The sequence below is a fragment of the Patella vulgata genome, chromosome 8 (assembly GCF_932274485.2).
Source record: "Patella vulgata chromosome 8, xgPatVulg1.2, whole genome shotgun sequence".
NCBI classification, from domain to species: domain Eukaryota; kingdom Metazoa; phylum Mollusca; class Gastropoda; family Patellidae; genus Patella; species Patella vulgata.
This window is the reverse complement of record NC_065886.2, coordinates 21,177,823-21,195,148: the sequence shown is the minus strand read 5'-3', so window position 1 is coordinate 21,195,148 and position 17,326 is coordinate 21,177,823. Positions and strand designations below refer to the sequence as shown.

Below are 17,326 nucleotides of genomic sequence, written 5' to 3'. Positions count from 1 at the left end.
GCAAGTAATCCTTAGTTTCTTGTGAGCACTCTACAGACTGCATTGGCACCTAATTAATTTCAACAACAATTTGTCCAATCTACATGTATTTGAAATCTTTACTGTCTTGGCACCCCACAATAAGTAAGGGCAGATATGGTAGCGAGAGGAATTTTTTTAATTTTTATTATTTTTTTTTTTTTTTTTTTTTGGACTTATTGGCTAATCTGTTTGGCAATTAATCACATTGACAATTTAGTTGGGAAGGGGGAGAGGGGCTGCATGTACATGTAGGGGATATTTGATTTTTAAGTGTTATTAAAGTCACCTAATGAAACTGACGAAGAAACAAATGACAAAATGAAATGAAGTTCACATTCATCGATTTATTCCAAATGATCGTTAGACTAAGTAAGGCACAGACTGACCATTATAAGGGTAAAATGATACCCGGGGTCAAACAGCAAAGTTACCACAGCATCACAACCAAGTCAGTAACGGGTAAATCCTCCTCTGTTTGCCAAACAAGCATTGATCCGACGTGGCATACTCCTAATGAGACGTCTAAGGTCATTTTGGTCCAGATTGTCCCATTCCTGTTGCAACGCAGCAGCAAGTTCTTGGACATTGGCAGGACGTTGTTGACGTTGACGTAACCTCTGTCCAAGCATGTCCCAGACATGCTCGATGGGGGAGAGGTCGGGACTCAGTGCTGGCCAAGGTAATGTGGTGATGTTCTGTTGTTGGAGGTAACCTGTAACGATCCTGGCCCTGTGACATCTTGCGTTGTCATCCTGGAAGATGAAACGGCGGCCATGACGTCGTGCGAACGGCACAACATGGACTGCCAAGATGTTGTCCCGGTAGTACTGGCCTGTAACACGCCCTGCAACAACATGTAAAGCCGTTCTTCCAGCAACAGTGATGCCTCCCCACACCATAACAGAACCACCCCCAAATCGATCATGTCTGATGACGTTAACGTCTTGGAAGCGCTCGTTTCGACGACGCCACACCCTCCTACGTCTGTCCAAAAAATCAACAGTGAACCATGACTCATCTGAAAACATCACATTGCTCCAGCGTCGATTATCCCAGTGTTGACGATCCCTACACCAACGACGTCTTGCCTGAATGTGATGATCTCTCAAACAAGGGATCACGCGAGGACGTCGGGCGCGAAGGTGACCCCCTATGCAGTCGATTCCGAATCGTCTGGCCACTCACTCTCACACCCGTGTCTGTTTGAAGACGAGCGCTGATCTGATTTGCTGTAATGACACGATTTCTCAAGGCCAAGGTACGGATAAATCGATCCTGGGCTTGAGTTGTCGCCCTTGGTCGACCTGAGCGTGGTCTGTCCTGTACAGATTGTGTATCACGGTATCTGGACCATAGCCTGCTTATGACAGACTGAGAAACATTCATCGTCCGCGCCACAACCGCCTGTGTTGTGTCGATCTGTAGCATGCCAAGGCACGTAACCTTTCATTTTGGGTAAGCCGACGCATATCAAAATTTGTTTTCTGGTCACTAAAACAATTAAACTGATGTTTCCACCCTGGAATTCAATGCCACAATGACTGTAACATTCAAAGTCAGAGTCGTGCAAATCTTGGGTTGGACCCCCATGATGATCCCAAGCATCACCTGCATTCCATGCGGTAGCTATTGGTGCGTTTGGGCGTCACATGTAACTGGAAATGTTTCTTCTGTTAGGTTCTATAGTGACTTTTTTCGTAGTCATTTGCATATTTTAGTATTATGCCCCCAAAATCAAATATCCCCTACTTTTTTTGAATAGTATATTATGTAGAAATCTCCATTTAGTTTATAATTTCAAATTAAAGGACAGGAAATGTTGTCTGGCCATTTTCTAATATAACTGTCAACTGTATAATTAGAGCTGTCAATGACCCTTTGTTGGTATGACCTACAGGTTAAAATCATTTTTGCATGATTTATAGATTAGGCTGTTCTTGTCTAATGGCCCCATAAGCACTGGTAAGTCTCTCTTCATGCTTAATTTATTTCTCAAAGTAAGCTGGTAAAAGTGTGATATTGATTATATTTGCTGTAATATTACCCAGTAACAAGTCAGCAGTGGGAAAAGCCAGATAAGATCGAACTTCTACAGACTCTGGCACACTAATAATTGGCAAATCTACTCTACACCACTTTTGACTAGTAGAACATATTACAGTGGTTTAACTTGATTGACAAATTGTGTGAAAGTGAAAATGTCAAAGCAATTTGAAGTTGATGATTATCTCTCTCCTACATGTTGCTACAGTCCATTCTTCTCAGGCAATTCAGAATGATATTGAACACAAAGACCAGATCTGTGTTCACATTTGGGAATTTGGGAATTTCTCATAGCTACAAGTGATCAGATCAACCAACTACCATATGATTTATTATATTTTAGAAAATATCACAACAGAACTCAAATTTAATTTACACATACATGTATATAAATATAAACAGATTTCATAACATTTACTAAATTTGGAGTACTCTGGAGTTAAAGTATAATTAAATTTCTTTAGTGCTGGTATTCAGACAAGTAGGAAAACATGCTTACTAGCTTTACTTTTTGTAAAGCAAAACTAATACCATTGTCAGGTACATCCCAGTCACGCATTTAATTAAATCAGGAATTTCAGGGTGTTTTTGTCTCTACTTAAATAATTTGCTATTATCTGTTGGTCGATAATTGACTTCATCTAGTTTTTTTGATCATTTGTTTCCATAGCAATATCAAATGTCTGGAATCCAAATGTGGATTTAATTCAAATGTCTGGATGATGCAATTGACAATAAGTTGAATTCGTCTGCTATTGTTTCTTATTGCTTTAATTTACAGAAATAAACCAAAATCAGTTTGGAATATTAAAGACTTTTTCTAAGATTTTACAATTTGTTGAACTAATGGTTATAAATTGTTTTATTTTCTTATAGTTTGAACTTGGCTGCATTCCATCAATTTAAGTTGACCTTTTATTTCACTTGATATAAAACAACAGATTGCAAAGTCAATATAATAAGTGTAAATTGTTATATGTCCACATTGAAATATTGTTGTATATTGTCATTACCCCTTTGTGTTCATCTTTCTGTTGTCCTTAATAACTTGAGGACACTCTAAAGATTCAAGTCATCATTCTACTGAAATTAAGACAGTGCTTATTTTCATCATACAATGAAACCTATTGCTTTTCAGCAATTTCCAGTAATTACTGTTAGAGTTATTGGCCTGAATTGATCTGAAAAACTTTGTGAGATCTCTTGAGGCCAAAGTTAACATTCGATTGGCTAGAAATTTATACACAGTTTATATGTTCATGGGTTGGTTTCTGATGACTAGTGAACAGCTAATACATGTATTACTTTATATAATAAATGTTTGCATTCTAGGAAGAACTAAAAGCCATCCAGATTTAAGTTATTTCTGATAAATACTTCATTTGTTGTTACTCTTTATCAGTTTTTAGTGTCTGGTGAATGTTCCCATTGTCTAAATAAGTACATGTATGCAACAACCTTTGTCAACGGCTAGTAGGATTCAGCTACTTTGGGTGTATGTTTTGTTGTTTAACAACCTATCTTTATATGAATCTAGGGTACCAGAGTCTGCTGAGGTTTGTCGAATGAGCCTTTAAAGTTAGTGGCAAAAGTGTGAGTGTTGATCTTGGTACCATTGAAGAATTGTGCGTGCGCATTCCGTCTATTATTGAAGTGTATTCTCCTGAAAACTTTTTTAATTGTAATGAAACAGGTTTTTTTTTATAGAGCATTACCCGACCGATCATTGTGAGATAAAAATGCGAGCGCTGTAGCAATGTAAATATTAATTTTTGCCACCAAATACATAGAACCGAACAAGATTATACTTCCGATATTTGAAAGTACAATATACTTCCGGTATTGAGAGTATTCCGTCATGCTGTCTAATCCGGCATATTTGTACAATGTCGGATGTGACAGAGTCCACTGTACATACAAAAAGCAAAATACTTATTTTTATTACGTTACATATTGTACCTTGAATGCTAAATGTTAAAGGAACCCTGGTGGCTCAATGGTAGAGTGGTTCACGGCCAATTAATTGTCATAAACATGCACAGTTATCTGCCTGACTGCACCGTCCATGAGATTTTCTGAAGTGAGCAAAATGTAGTCTTGTGCACGTGAATTTGGAGGACGCAACAAATATACGTCATAAATAGCATTCCACGTGGTATTTTACAAACATGTATTGTTATATAAAGCCAAGTAAAAATACACTAATTACGCGCTTCGACTTTTGGGTTTATTGAATAGCGAATGTGAGCAAAAATTTCTATTGCACTCTTTGATTTAATATTTGATTTGGGCGATTTGGGCGATTTTGGTACAGAGCTTCTGTAATAGCTTTCTTTCATTTCTAACTTTTTAAACCATGAGCGTGGCAAGATAAACTCATTACAACATTTTGGGATTTAATTTTATTTAGTGGTTACAACCTTCGTTTACGTGGCGCTTTATTTACTTTAGGAAATAAATATTTGCTAGCTCTAAATACGCAGAACTATTTGAGACCGTAAAATAAACGAAACAAACTTTTTATTGGTAGTCTTTATTTTCCAGACCCTTTTCAATAACTTGGTGTAAATTATTTTCATAATCATAATATCTTATTTAATTATTCTGTAGCGGGTCTAAAATCTAATTACACTCCTTCAAAATCTACAGTTCAAAGAATATCATGTGAGCTCCTCGGTGTATATTTAAAACATGTTTCAAAAACCTTAAAGTCAGCGAAAAATGGCACCCTTTATACAGACGAAACTACAAAATTTGGCTCTAAATTCGGCACATACACATTGTAGGCCACTTATTCTTGGTCTTCGTGAAATGGCTGATAAATCTAAGCAAACTACATTTACGCCATTAACCGAAATTTTGGCAGATCTCGACGAAATTGCTGGACCATTTAGTAAATCTGTTATTTTCGAAATTAAAAATACCATGTCAGGCAGAGCCAGCACCGATAAGCTTTTTTATTCTTTATTTACACAATACAGAGGCAGTATTTGCGCTAAATCAGTAGAAAACTGGTCAGATTTATCAGATTCAGAGTGAAATATTCATATGAATATTAATCATTTATTTTGTGGTTTTCATATATTAACTGGTTTGGCAGATAAAAGCATTCTGGAATTGAATTGTAAAACGTTCTCGGCCCAAACGATTAAACCGCTACATCATTTTCGTCAAACGAATTGGTGTGGTGTTCTATTGGTTCGAACCATCTGTAAGGCCTTAAATCAGGATAAAGACGAAAAGTTGGGTTGTTATTTTTGTCCCCCGCTTTTCGAAGAAAGCAGCGGACTATTAAAATGGGTTCATCCGTCTGTCTGTCTGTCCAATTGTCCGTCCGTCCGCCTGTCTGTCCGTCACACTTTTTGGGACACAATAACTCGTTCTAATTGAGCTAGAATGTTCAAACTTAGTGTAGGTGTTTATTAGGCCAATGCCTTGATGGAGTTCGAAGATGAGCATTTTCCGCTTAGGGTAAACAGAAATAAGCAATTTGATTGGTTGATCCTTTGAGACACGATGGAGTTCGAAGATGAGCATTTTCCGCTTAGGGTAAACAGAAATAAGCAATTTGATTGGTTGATCCTTTGAGACACGATAACTTTAGTTCTAATTAAGTGAGAGTGATGAAACTTGGTGTATAGTTTCATTACACCAATACCTTGACTAAGTTCGATGATGAGTATTTTCTGCACAGGGTAAGCAAAGCGTTAAGCAATTTGATTAGTCGAGACTTTGGAACACAATAACTCTCATTCTAATTGAGGTAGAATGTACAAACTTGGTGTAGGTGTTTATTAGGTGAATGCCTTGATAGAGTTCTATGATGAATATTGTCTGCCTAGGGTAAGCGGAGATAAGCAATCTGATTGGTTGATGATTTGGGGCACGATAACTTTGGTTATAATGAAGTGAGGGTGATGAAACTCCGAATATAGATTCATTACATCATTAGCTTGACTAAGTTAGATGGTGGGAATTTTCTCCTAAGCTCAAGAGCGATAAGCTTTTAATTGAGGTAGAATGCTGAAACTTGATGTAAATGTTCATTAGGTGAATGTCTTGAATGTTCAGTGATTAATATTTCGAGCTAAAGCTAAGCAGAGCTAAGCAGCAATTTCATTGGTCGATGCTTTGGGACAAGATAACTTTGATTCTATCTGATACAGACTGATGAAACTTAGTGTATAGTTGATAATCAGTTTGATTGATCGATACTCTTAAAAAAAAGATGTGCGAATAATTAATATGGGTCATCTATTTATTTTGGGATTTTGGCGGGGGACATCAGCCTCACTGTTGGCTTGTCCTTTCAAGTTATATTTAATATTACTTAGGGATTTCAAAATTACCGCTAACGCCATTTCCTGTTAACCGGTTTAATATCATTTTTCACAATGTCACAATATAGGCATGGGTATATTGTTAAAACAACTAAGCATTTGCGCATTCGCACACATGTCAAATTCAATCGTCTCATAAAGTGTATTCCATTCCTTCGCAGCAAGGAAATAAACGATGTTTTCCGACTGCGATAAAGTAATTTCGTTTCAGGGGCATGCGTTACACATGTCAAATTCAATCGTGATGTGGCATGTAGGGTCTGACAGGTTAAAGCATTTACTTGTTTGGATGGCATGAACAAATAGGTCCACCTTTAGTTTGTACTCATTAACTTAGACTGAAGAAAAGGCTTAAACACTGCTGTCCAGCCAGTATTTCCTTCACAAAACATTGCATGACGGTCTTCTTTATCCTGCTTGGCGCAGAAAAGGATGTTAACCTAATTTGATTTCATTTTGAATGCAGGAAACAAGCAACTTAGCTAAAAAATAAGAGTTCGATGACCCTTGACCCAGTTCTGTACTCCAAGGAAATGTCAGATTGTTGAAGCTAATAGAAAATAGACATCTGAGCTGCATAGCTAAATCCTTTCAGTCGTCCAGGAGGCAGTGTTTCTTACTCTGTCAAGGCAATAATTATTTGGAGCTGAGCCAAAGATATTTTCAAGATAAAGTAGATGATATCAACAAGTGGGGGGATGGCATTAAAGATAATGAAGGGCTGTCATACTTGTAAGGTGACTTATTTATAACTCTGACCATTGCAATTTATGAATTGAACTAAAATAGAATACCCTTTCCTATACATGTAGATGCCAAGTTTTGCTACTGACAGATTTTCCTGTTGTCAGCAACTGCTGTAGAAATAAGATTTTATTCAAATTCACTATGACAAATTTTTTTTTTCAGAATGTGCAATATTTAGTAAGGTCTCTAATTTATTGAAATTTAGTTGATATTGCATGTGACTTGTTTGGTTTGTTTATATTTTACAAATCTATTTAGGAAACTTACTATGTCTCACTTTTCTTCCACTGTATCATGTATGATTTGTACTATGAGGTATTAAGGAAGCTTAAATTTTGTAGCAGAACAAAATGCAAAAGATATTAAATTAGGTATTGTCTTTCTATCCATCATTCCATAGATCTCTGTTTCAATTAAATTTATGTATCCAGAATTGTGCTAGAAACCTTACAAAACTTTTCATTCTATATAATATAATAGTTCCATACACTTGGTAATCTTGTTGTCAATGCTCTTCAAATAGACTAAGGTTCCACTACAGGTATTTCGACAATCAAACACCGATTGGCAAACTTCAATTTTTAATATGACATCACAATTTCAAAATGGCTGCAATGATATGGACTGTTTCTGGTTCATATACATGTAATATGTTCAAACGTGATACTTTTCCCACAAAGTATTTCTCAATCATTCTCAATTTAAAATAACATCATAGCATGTACAGTACACCAATTTTTTTTTGTAAGGTTGTTGAAGATTCGTTTGTTAAATTCTCTCATTTTCCTCTTTAATCAATCTTTATTTTACATGATGGTCAAGTCGATCCCCAATCCTTGTAAAAATATTGAACTAGATTAGAATGCAATAGAAATGGGTAAATGTATAGATTTAATGATACAGAGTACATTAATCACAAGTCTAGAAAAACTTATCCTGGCATTTTAAACATAAGAGCAATAATTACACCATGCTTTGATGTACTGGGAGAGATTGCCAACAGTGTGTGGTGCAGTGTATGATCCATGACCCAATCAATTGGTGATTCAAATGTTATTTATTCCTATTATTTCTGACATTTCTGTGAAAGTGAGAGAACTTTGTATCAGAATCTCTGGTTTTTGTTTGGCAGCTTGCCATTTCTCATCTTAACCAATTACCACCTTAGCAGACATTTTTCAACAATAGAATTGTGGTTGTAGATCTGTTACTAAAAGTGAATGTCTTCTTACAAGTGTGATATGATAAAAAATAGATACTATGTCCAATATACCATTCAGACGCTTATATTTAAACCAGTACAAAATCGCCAGGGTTTTTAAGACAGGATCATGTTGCGTTAACACATACTATAATCCAAACCAGTTTAACTATTCTGACCTCTTTGGTCGGAGGTTAGAGTTAACTATGCATGGGTAGCTTCATATTCTTTATTCGGTTCTCACACGCTTTCGATAACACTGGCACTGCCTGACCCCAATATTTTCCCAGAGTTTTTAAGCCAACCCGTTCAGACAGCCAAGATGAACCAGTTTAAAATAAAAAGCCTACTCGAAGACAGGTCCCAAACTGGTGTTTTTAAACTGGTTTATTGGCCCCACATTTGCATTCAGGCAACAAAGTGAAACTGGTTTAAAGATCCCCAGGGTTTTTAAACCAGTTCAACTTAAGCGTCTGAACAGGCTACAAGACTGTATAGTTATTAAGAATTAGTTAGTCTAATCGTCTGGCCAAAGATCTATTTTGTCACTTTAAAACTTGTAGCTAGACAGAGTTATGAATTTATTTCTCCCTTTGATTTTGACTGTTCTTGCAGAGACAGTTCTTGTTGAAGAGTGCAGGAACACTGTTCAGAGTACATGTTTAACACATATTTCTATAGGATGCCAGTCAAATCGTTCACAAGCAAAGTTCTCCACAGTTAAGTCGTCACATCCATTGGTGGAGTCGTGTACAAGGCATTGGTGATGTCATCCACTCATCCACAACTATTGGTGATGTCGTCCACAACTAATACTAAGACTCGTACACAATTTAATTGTATGGAAGAAATAGCCAATACCTGTTGACTGTTTTGTTATATGATTTTAGATCGAATCACCAATGTTTTTGCAATAAAGTCAATCGTATTGTTTGATAATTATATGGAAGAAATTATTTATAATACTCTTTTACTGTTTTGATGTTAGATCAGCGTTATGATTTTTTTTTTTAAATTATTATTATTAGTTCACCGATGGTTTTGTAATGAAGTATACTTGTATTGTTTGTTAATTGGCGTTAGCCACAATTGGTCTGAAGATTAGCTAAATTTAACTCACTGTCATATTAATTGCAAATTGGCTTCATAGTTTGAATATATATATTGACCGTAAAATTTAACATACAATCCTTAATTTATTATGGCTAGTGTTTGTGTGGTTTGTTCTAAGGAAGTGCGTCCCTGACAAGAAAGATTAACCACAAGGCCGCAAGAAATAACCTCAACGATGGCACTCTTTCTATATATACATATATACATTGTACATCAGTATAAATCTATATGTACTTGTACCGCAGATTCATACTTTATAGAGGTTGAATATTATCAACATTACAAGAGGCTGCAGTGTATTTCATTCAATTAATCATATAAATTGCGCAAAAGGTAAACATGACATGATTTTAGATGAATGGCTTACAAGTTGGACGCAAGTTACGTGTAGAATACTTTTCGGAACTGAATTTGTCCGGCAAGTATATTATAGCAGAGACTTCTTTCTGATATGTGGCATTACCTCTTTCAGTTTAACCCATAATGACATTAATGTATCTCATCTTGATAATGGGACTAAATAAAAGCATAGTTGATTGATAACCATAGAGTAGAGATGGTGAAATGAATGACTGTTGTTTGTAAAGAGAAATTCTCATCATACAACATTGTGAACATATTCAATAGTGTACCATTGTTAGTTTTGATGAAATATGAGTCTGGTAATTTTCTCTGATCATTTATTACCACTATTTAATGTACATGTGGGCTATATACTTTCACAATGATTCACTTAGTCATGTAATAAATTTCTGACCCATTTTACCAATGTGAAGTTGAAATCGATTTTATTTCTTATGATGACTTTCTATAGCTACACATCGTTGTTTGTAAGATGTCTATTGATTGGCTGACTGGTTTAAGGCATGAGTAACCTACAGCAGCAAAAATGTCTGCTGGTAGCTAAGCAGAGAGGCACATATTGATTGGTTAAAATAATCTTTGTCCAGATCAGTAGGTATTTTCTCAGTTATGGTTTATAGGTATTGTTAACAACTTGTTGCGTCACTGGCAGTATAAAAGACTGATTTAACAAGGCTATTTCATGTACTTCTAAATGACTAACATGTAATGAGAAAATTGAATATAGGACTTTGGTTTAAAGAAAGCTTGAGCCTTTCATCAAATTCAAAGGTTCATGTTTTTCCATATCTTATTTAATCAAATCACTGTCATTATTAGAAAAAAAGTAAACCTAAACCTACATTCAGTCTTTTTTTTCCCATCAAAGCTGCAACTTGTTCTGTATCTTATTTTATTAAATCACTATCAGTACTGGATAATCATTTCCTTTTCATGGGGATAAACCTGCCAACCTCAATCAAAACCAAGTAGTCCAGAAGATATTAATTATTACTTACTTGTGGTAATCCTTATGATTTGTTGGACAGGTGTATTTCAGTAAAGTATGTTGTATGAGCTTCGGTGCAATATAGACCCGATTAGATTATTGAATTTTCAAACAAAAAATGGTTCTGTTTTTGATAAATAGAAACATATTTCAGTTATAAAAAAAATCCTGAATGTCTTGACTGAGTTCTGTGATGTATTTTATTTATAAGCTAAGCAGCTGTCAGTGTGTCCTTTACACCTTTTGGAAACCAATAACTCTGCTTTTAATTTCGGGGTTCGCAAATAAGGGGTCATTATATACTTTTAACAGGGTCACCCAGTTACCGTGGGGTCGCAACTGATTTTGCGTTTCGAGCTAGTGTTGTGCAGGGATGTGTTGTCGTTCTGCTGTTTCTTCTTCTGAAATGCTCGCTAATTTTAAACCGCATAAAGCGATTGTTGCTAAGAGAATTGTAGTCCGTATTTTTGCTGGTTGTTCAAATGAAGCATCTATAATAATGTATTTGGATTCTTTTTTATTTTTCAGTTGGTGCCTTCCAAAGTGATGCTTTGTTGGTTCCACAACATTGTGTTTTTGACCATCATCATGATACAGACATGTGCATGGATTTTGACTTCTGGAACAAAACAGCCAATGACAAATGCAAGAATAGACATGATCAGAAGATTCTCAAAGAAAGTTTTGCCATGCTTTTAGAGTGTGAGGTTGATAAATTCAATGGAGTTGAATTTGTTTGCTGTCCAGAAAAGAAAGGTAAGAAGTCTCAAAGAAGTATCCTAATTTCAGTCAGTTTCTTTATGTCTGAATTGTATCAAAGGGAGATTTCTAAGTGGGCAGTAAATTAACAATTTGTGGACCAATAAAAGGATACTAAATTTACAAATAAAACTCAGATGGCTTTGATTTTCTCAGATTTTAAAGAAGCAAAATCTTCAATGCATCTGTAATTTTTCTTTCCTTTTGACATTTTACCAGTACTAATTATGCGATGGTTATGTATTTTATGCAAAAGGAAATATTATGCATAATAAAAACTATTTGAGTTAGAGAAAAAAGTCCATTACCATTTATGAGGTTTTAGTAAACTTATGTAAAGATGATTAGAATTCTTGTACCATGATTATACGGAGGGAACAATAATAGAAAATGACAGGAGTTTTTGTAATCACCGAAGTAAAATTATCTTAGAAGTTTTCAATGATTCAACACAAGTTATATACATATAGATGTCTAATGGAGATAGTTTTGATACATAAAATAGATATTCAATTATCGTAATGCTCTATTAAAGTATTGAAGATTGCGCTGTGCTGGCGCCAGTGTTGGCAAAAAGATAGATTGTGTTTTGGAGACAAACACGAGACTTGTTCCTACCAAGCAACCTGCAGTAAATCCATATAATCAATAAGCCATATAGAAGGAAAATGAATAATGAAACTTAATGATACAAAAGTCTACAGACGAACACCTCAAACTAACGCAATGATTCTATAGTCACTATTGACCAGACTGATGAAGTAGATAAGAATAGGGTTAGATGTAATTATTATAGATTCCTTACCCTGATAATAATGGTATTATTAGAGTATAACGCTTATAAAATACAGATCGAAATATATGTCTCTAAGAAAATAGAAAGAGAACTTAATGAACTCACACAATGTTTTATTTTGAAAAATAGTAAATTTAAATCTTACTGTCTACATAAACCCATCAAAAGTAAAAAATAGGATATTTATGCACATTAGAAAGCTAGAATTAAATTAAAATACTTTGCATGTTTGAGTACCAGTACATATGTAGCACCTACATGTATAAACTTACATTTTATCTATAAACTAATTGATTTTGGACATTCTTGTATTAACATATTTTTGTTATAACTTTGTTTTTGAACTATATGAATGGATTATTCAGTTACCGTACACATACATTGATGACTCACAACCTGAGTAACTCAAATGAGCTCATCGATGTTCTAGCAGTTTTCATTCACTCGCTTTTAGATCTTGTCACTTTTGATAACAAGTCTCTCATCTTCTAAATTATACTGATGGTGCATCATTAATAGAAGCTGCTCCCTATCGAAGAGTGAATTCCCATGGTGGACCGATAAATTATATCCGTCTAATAGGAGACATTATGTTTGTCACGATTCTGGAAGGTCGGTGTGTACCGTTGTCCTAAAAATTTTGCTTTGACATAGTAGCGATCTTGTTATAACTCCATCTTGTCATTAAGTATTCGACTTCTAAATGTACCTTCTCGTCAGTAAATTAGTGTTAAGATAACTTAATTAGTGGAGAACTAGATATGATTCTAAAAGTAACCAAAGGGGATGTGAAAATCTTTGACAAAATAAAATTTAGACTCTCTGGCATAAAGAAGACAAAACTACAAGTAGAAATGCAGCTTTTTAATTCTGGGGATATTGCTGCAGGTAAATGTATTTTAAACACAATGAGACATTGTTTGCTATTATCTGTAACATTTTACCTGAAAAAATGTTCCTAAGTTGAAATGTCAGCATTGAATTTTATCTTGAAATGTAAAGAAATTAATGGATGAATTGTTTTTGTTGTGTGCCATATCTCTAGAATCAATGATGATTCATACATGTAGTTATATTAGTACATTTTAACTTTATACATGAATAACTCATAATCAATAATCTCAAATGGCTTGTACAGTAAGTTGCAGGATGAGTTATATGAAGCAAGCTGAATTCTGATGTCATTTAATTTGTAAATATTTTATGTTATATTTTTCATTAAATTTTTGGAGTAGATAAGAACAATGTTGAAAGACAATTAATGTTGATATTATGGTAACATCATAATGTCATTAGTTTTCGGATTATAAAAAGAAATGTATGTGGCCGTACAAAATAAAAATATTCTGACTCGGACAACCATCCCATAAACATCACATTTCAAGGCACTACATTTGTCTCACCACGTTGTTGAATGTATGATTGTCCATTATCATTTATGATGTGCTCTACATAAGTATGTGTTATAGTTTAGCAATATCATTTATAAGTTTGTGCATAAAATGGGGTTCTTCTAAATCTGATGTATATTGCTTTTTGCAACATTTACTTTTTTCCTGGGTACATTGTAAGTAGAATATATTTTTTGATCACTAATAATTTATATGATCTTAAAGGAGCTAAGTCGCTAATATTTGGGACCTAGAAATTGACACAAATTGGTAGCAACACATACAATAATGTAATATGAATGTATATAAATTGATTTACATTCAATTGTTTCTTTTTTACTGTAATTTCTAATCAATTAGGTTCGGCGACATACACCAATATTCTCAATCGAATTTCAATCTCTAGCTTCTGGTTATTCCAGTCTACGCCAATAGTATTTATTGGGCATGCTCTCCAGATAAGAATATAGTGTCACCGTTTGACATGACTTGTGGAATATGCCTAGCCTGGATATCAGAAGGCCATCTTTTCCCGGTAAGATCACAACATCACTGTTGATTTAAACCGACAAATAAATCGTGTTTTCAATGTCGAAGATTTTGGATGATATATATTGAGTTAGAGACTTAGCTACTTTAACTGTCAAAGAAATATTTCATCAATTTGATAATCCTCTATTAACGTGTAGAACAGTGTCTAATTATTAGTTAATTGCCCCAGACAGAATTTGTATATAAAGATGTAGATCTGATTTACACTGGGGCCTACAGCTAAATATTATATAAAAATTAAAACTAAGATAAATAATCTAGGTGATTTTAACTGTATAACTAACTGTATAGTTTGAACTTTTTCTGAAGATTAATCTACTTGTCTGGCTACGATATTGAGACTCCTTGGTGTATATGACCGAGAAGAAATTCACTCAATTATTTGAAGATGTCATAATTCTGTGATCCAGACGCAACTAACACGGTCATAGAGATGATGATCTGAAATTACGACTCAAGGAAGAAGAAAATTTTAAGCCGAGTCCAAAATCTTTTTTTTTAATTCCTGAATGTGGGGCCTGGATAAAAACTTGTTACTTCATGATGCCATCATTTCATCAATAAATCTATCTGATTGTAGAAAGCAAATAAGTAGAGATTGGGAACAAGCTGAAATGAATTAAGGTTTCCCGGTGCTCAGATTTTTATTTCAGAAAAAAAAAGTTGTTGATGACATCTAATGTTTTCTGTGAAATCAATACTTGAGTTTAGAAACCAAACCTAGGATGACGTCAAACCTGAAAACATTGATAAAGGGAAGCTCATGTTGCACGATGACTAATGGGAAATCCGAAGAAAAGCAATAGACTATTCTTGAAGGATGTTATTTTAAGGAGAATTTGATTTGAGATGGTAAATCATATTGATTCAAACCTGAAGATGCGGCAAGTGCATTGAATCCCATCATGAGAAATAACATACAAATTGATATACATGTTTTTAGTTGATCTTTAACATGATATTACACATTGGCTGGTTGGGGTTCTAATTCACACGATTCTTACAATCTGTGGGCAAGTTATTCTATATTATAATGCTAACATTCATTTATAGTTACATCTCTGGCTTCTTTAAATTCAATAACTTTATCTGGGTTTCATCTCTAGGGGAAAAACTGGTTGAAGTAGAATCAGTAATCAAAATAATTAATTAATCACCATTCTTTTAGTGTTGTTTCATTGATTAGCTACTATTTACTATTATTCACATACATATGTCATATATATATATATATATATACTATTCAAAAAAAGTAGGGGATATTTGATTTTTAAGTGTTATTAAAGTCACCTAATGAAACTGACGAAGAAACAAATGACAAAATGAAATGAAGTTCACATTCATCGATTTATTCCAAATGATCGTTAGACTAAGTAAGGCACAGACTGACCATTATAAGGGTAAAATGATACCCGGGGTCAAACAGCAAAGTTACCACAGCATCACAACCAAGTCAGTAACGGGTAAATCCTCCTCTGTTTGCCAAACAAGCATTGATCCGACGTGGCATACTCCTAATGAGACGTCTAAGGTCATTTTGGTCCAGATTGTCCCATTCCTGTTGCAACGCAGCAGCAAGTTCTTGGACATTGGCAGGACGTTGTTGTCGTTGACGTAACCTCTGTCCAAGCATGTCCCAGACATGCTCGATGGGGGAGAGGTCGGGACTCAGTGCTGGCCAAGGTAATGTGGTGATGTTCTGTTGTTGGAGGTAACCTGTAACGATCCTGGCCCTGTTACATCTTGCGTTGTCATCCTGGAAGATGAAACGGCGGCCATGACGTCGTGCGAATGGCACAACATGGACTGCCAAGATGTTGTCCCGGTAGTACTGGCCTGTAACACGCCCTGCAACAACATGTAAAGCCGTTCTTCCAGCAACAGTGATGCCTCCCCACACCATAACAGAACCACCCCCAAATCGATCATGTCTGATGACGTTAACGTCTTGGAAGCGCTCGTTTCGACGACGCCACACCCTCCTACGTCTGTCCAAAAAATCAACAGTGAACCTTGACTCATCTGAAAACATCACATTGCTCCAGCGTCGATTATCCCAGTGTTGACGATCCCTACACCAACGACGTCTTGCCTGAATGTGATGATCTCTCAAACAAGGGATTACGCGAGGACGTCGGGCGCGAAGGTGACCCCTATGCAGTCGATTCCGAATCGTCTGGCCACTCACTCCCACACCAGTGTCTGTTTGAAGACGAGCGCTGATCTGATTTGCTGTGATGACACGATTTCTCAAGGCCAAGGTACGGATAAATCGATCCTGGGCTTGAGTTGTCGCCCTTGGTCGACCTGAGCGTGGTCTGTCCTGTACAGATTGTGTATCACGGTATCTGGACCATAGCCTGCTTATGACAGACTGAGAAACATTCATCGTCCGCGCCACAACCGCCTGTGTTGTGCCGATCTGTAGCATGCCAAGGGCACGTAACCTTTCATTTTGGGTAAGCCGACGCATATCAAAATTTGTTTTCTGGTCACTAAAACAATTAAACTGATGTTTCCACCCTGGAATTCAATGCCACAATGACTGTAACATTCAAAGTCAGAGTCGTGCAAATCTTGGGTTGGACCCCCATGATGATCCCAAGCATCACCTGCATTCCGTGCGGTAGCTATTGGTGCGTTTGGGCGTCACATGTAACTGGAAATGTTTCTTCTGTTAGGTTCTATAGTGACTTTTTTCGTAGTCATTTGCATATTTTAGTATTATGCCCCCAAAATCAAATATCCCCTACTTTTTTTGAATAGTATATATATATATATATATATAAGTACAGTCTACCAAACATTGTATTGTTATTGATGAACTGAAAACTTGTGTGTCATATCACAGATCCTGTAATTATCATATATAATTTAAGGAAACTGTGTGATGCATTAAGTTGATTGTAACTTGTATTTACTCAACATACACTGTACATGTATATACACAAGGGTAAGAAAATGGTCCAGTCTTGTATTGTTTGTATATTGATTTCTGGCAACTGAATTCCA

At 35.4% G+C, this 17,326-nt stretch overlaps 1 protein-coding gene across 2 annotated transcripts in view; it reads left to right on the top strand.

Moving 5' to 3' along the window:
- Nucleotides 1-17,326, top strand: part of LOC126830259 (amyloid-beta precursor-like protein) — a 53,049-nt gene that overhangs the window by 19,035 nt on the left and 16,688 nt on the right. For both annotated transcript variants that reach the window (XM_050560617.2, XM_050560618.2), the window contains exon 4: nt 11,345-11,572. In XM_050560617.2, coding sequence (XP_050416574.1) covers nt 11,345-11,572 — 228 coding nt within the window. The remainder of the gene's footprint in view (nt 1-11,344; nt 11,573-17,326) is intronic.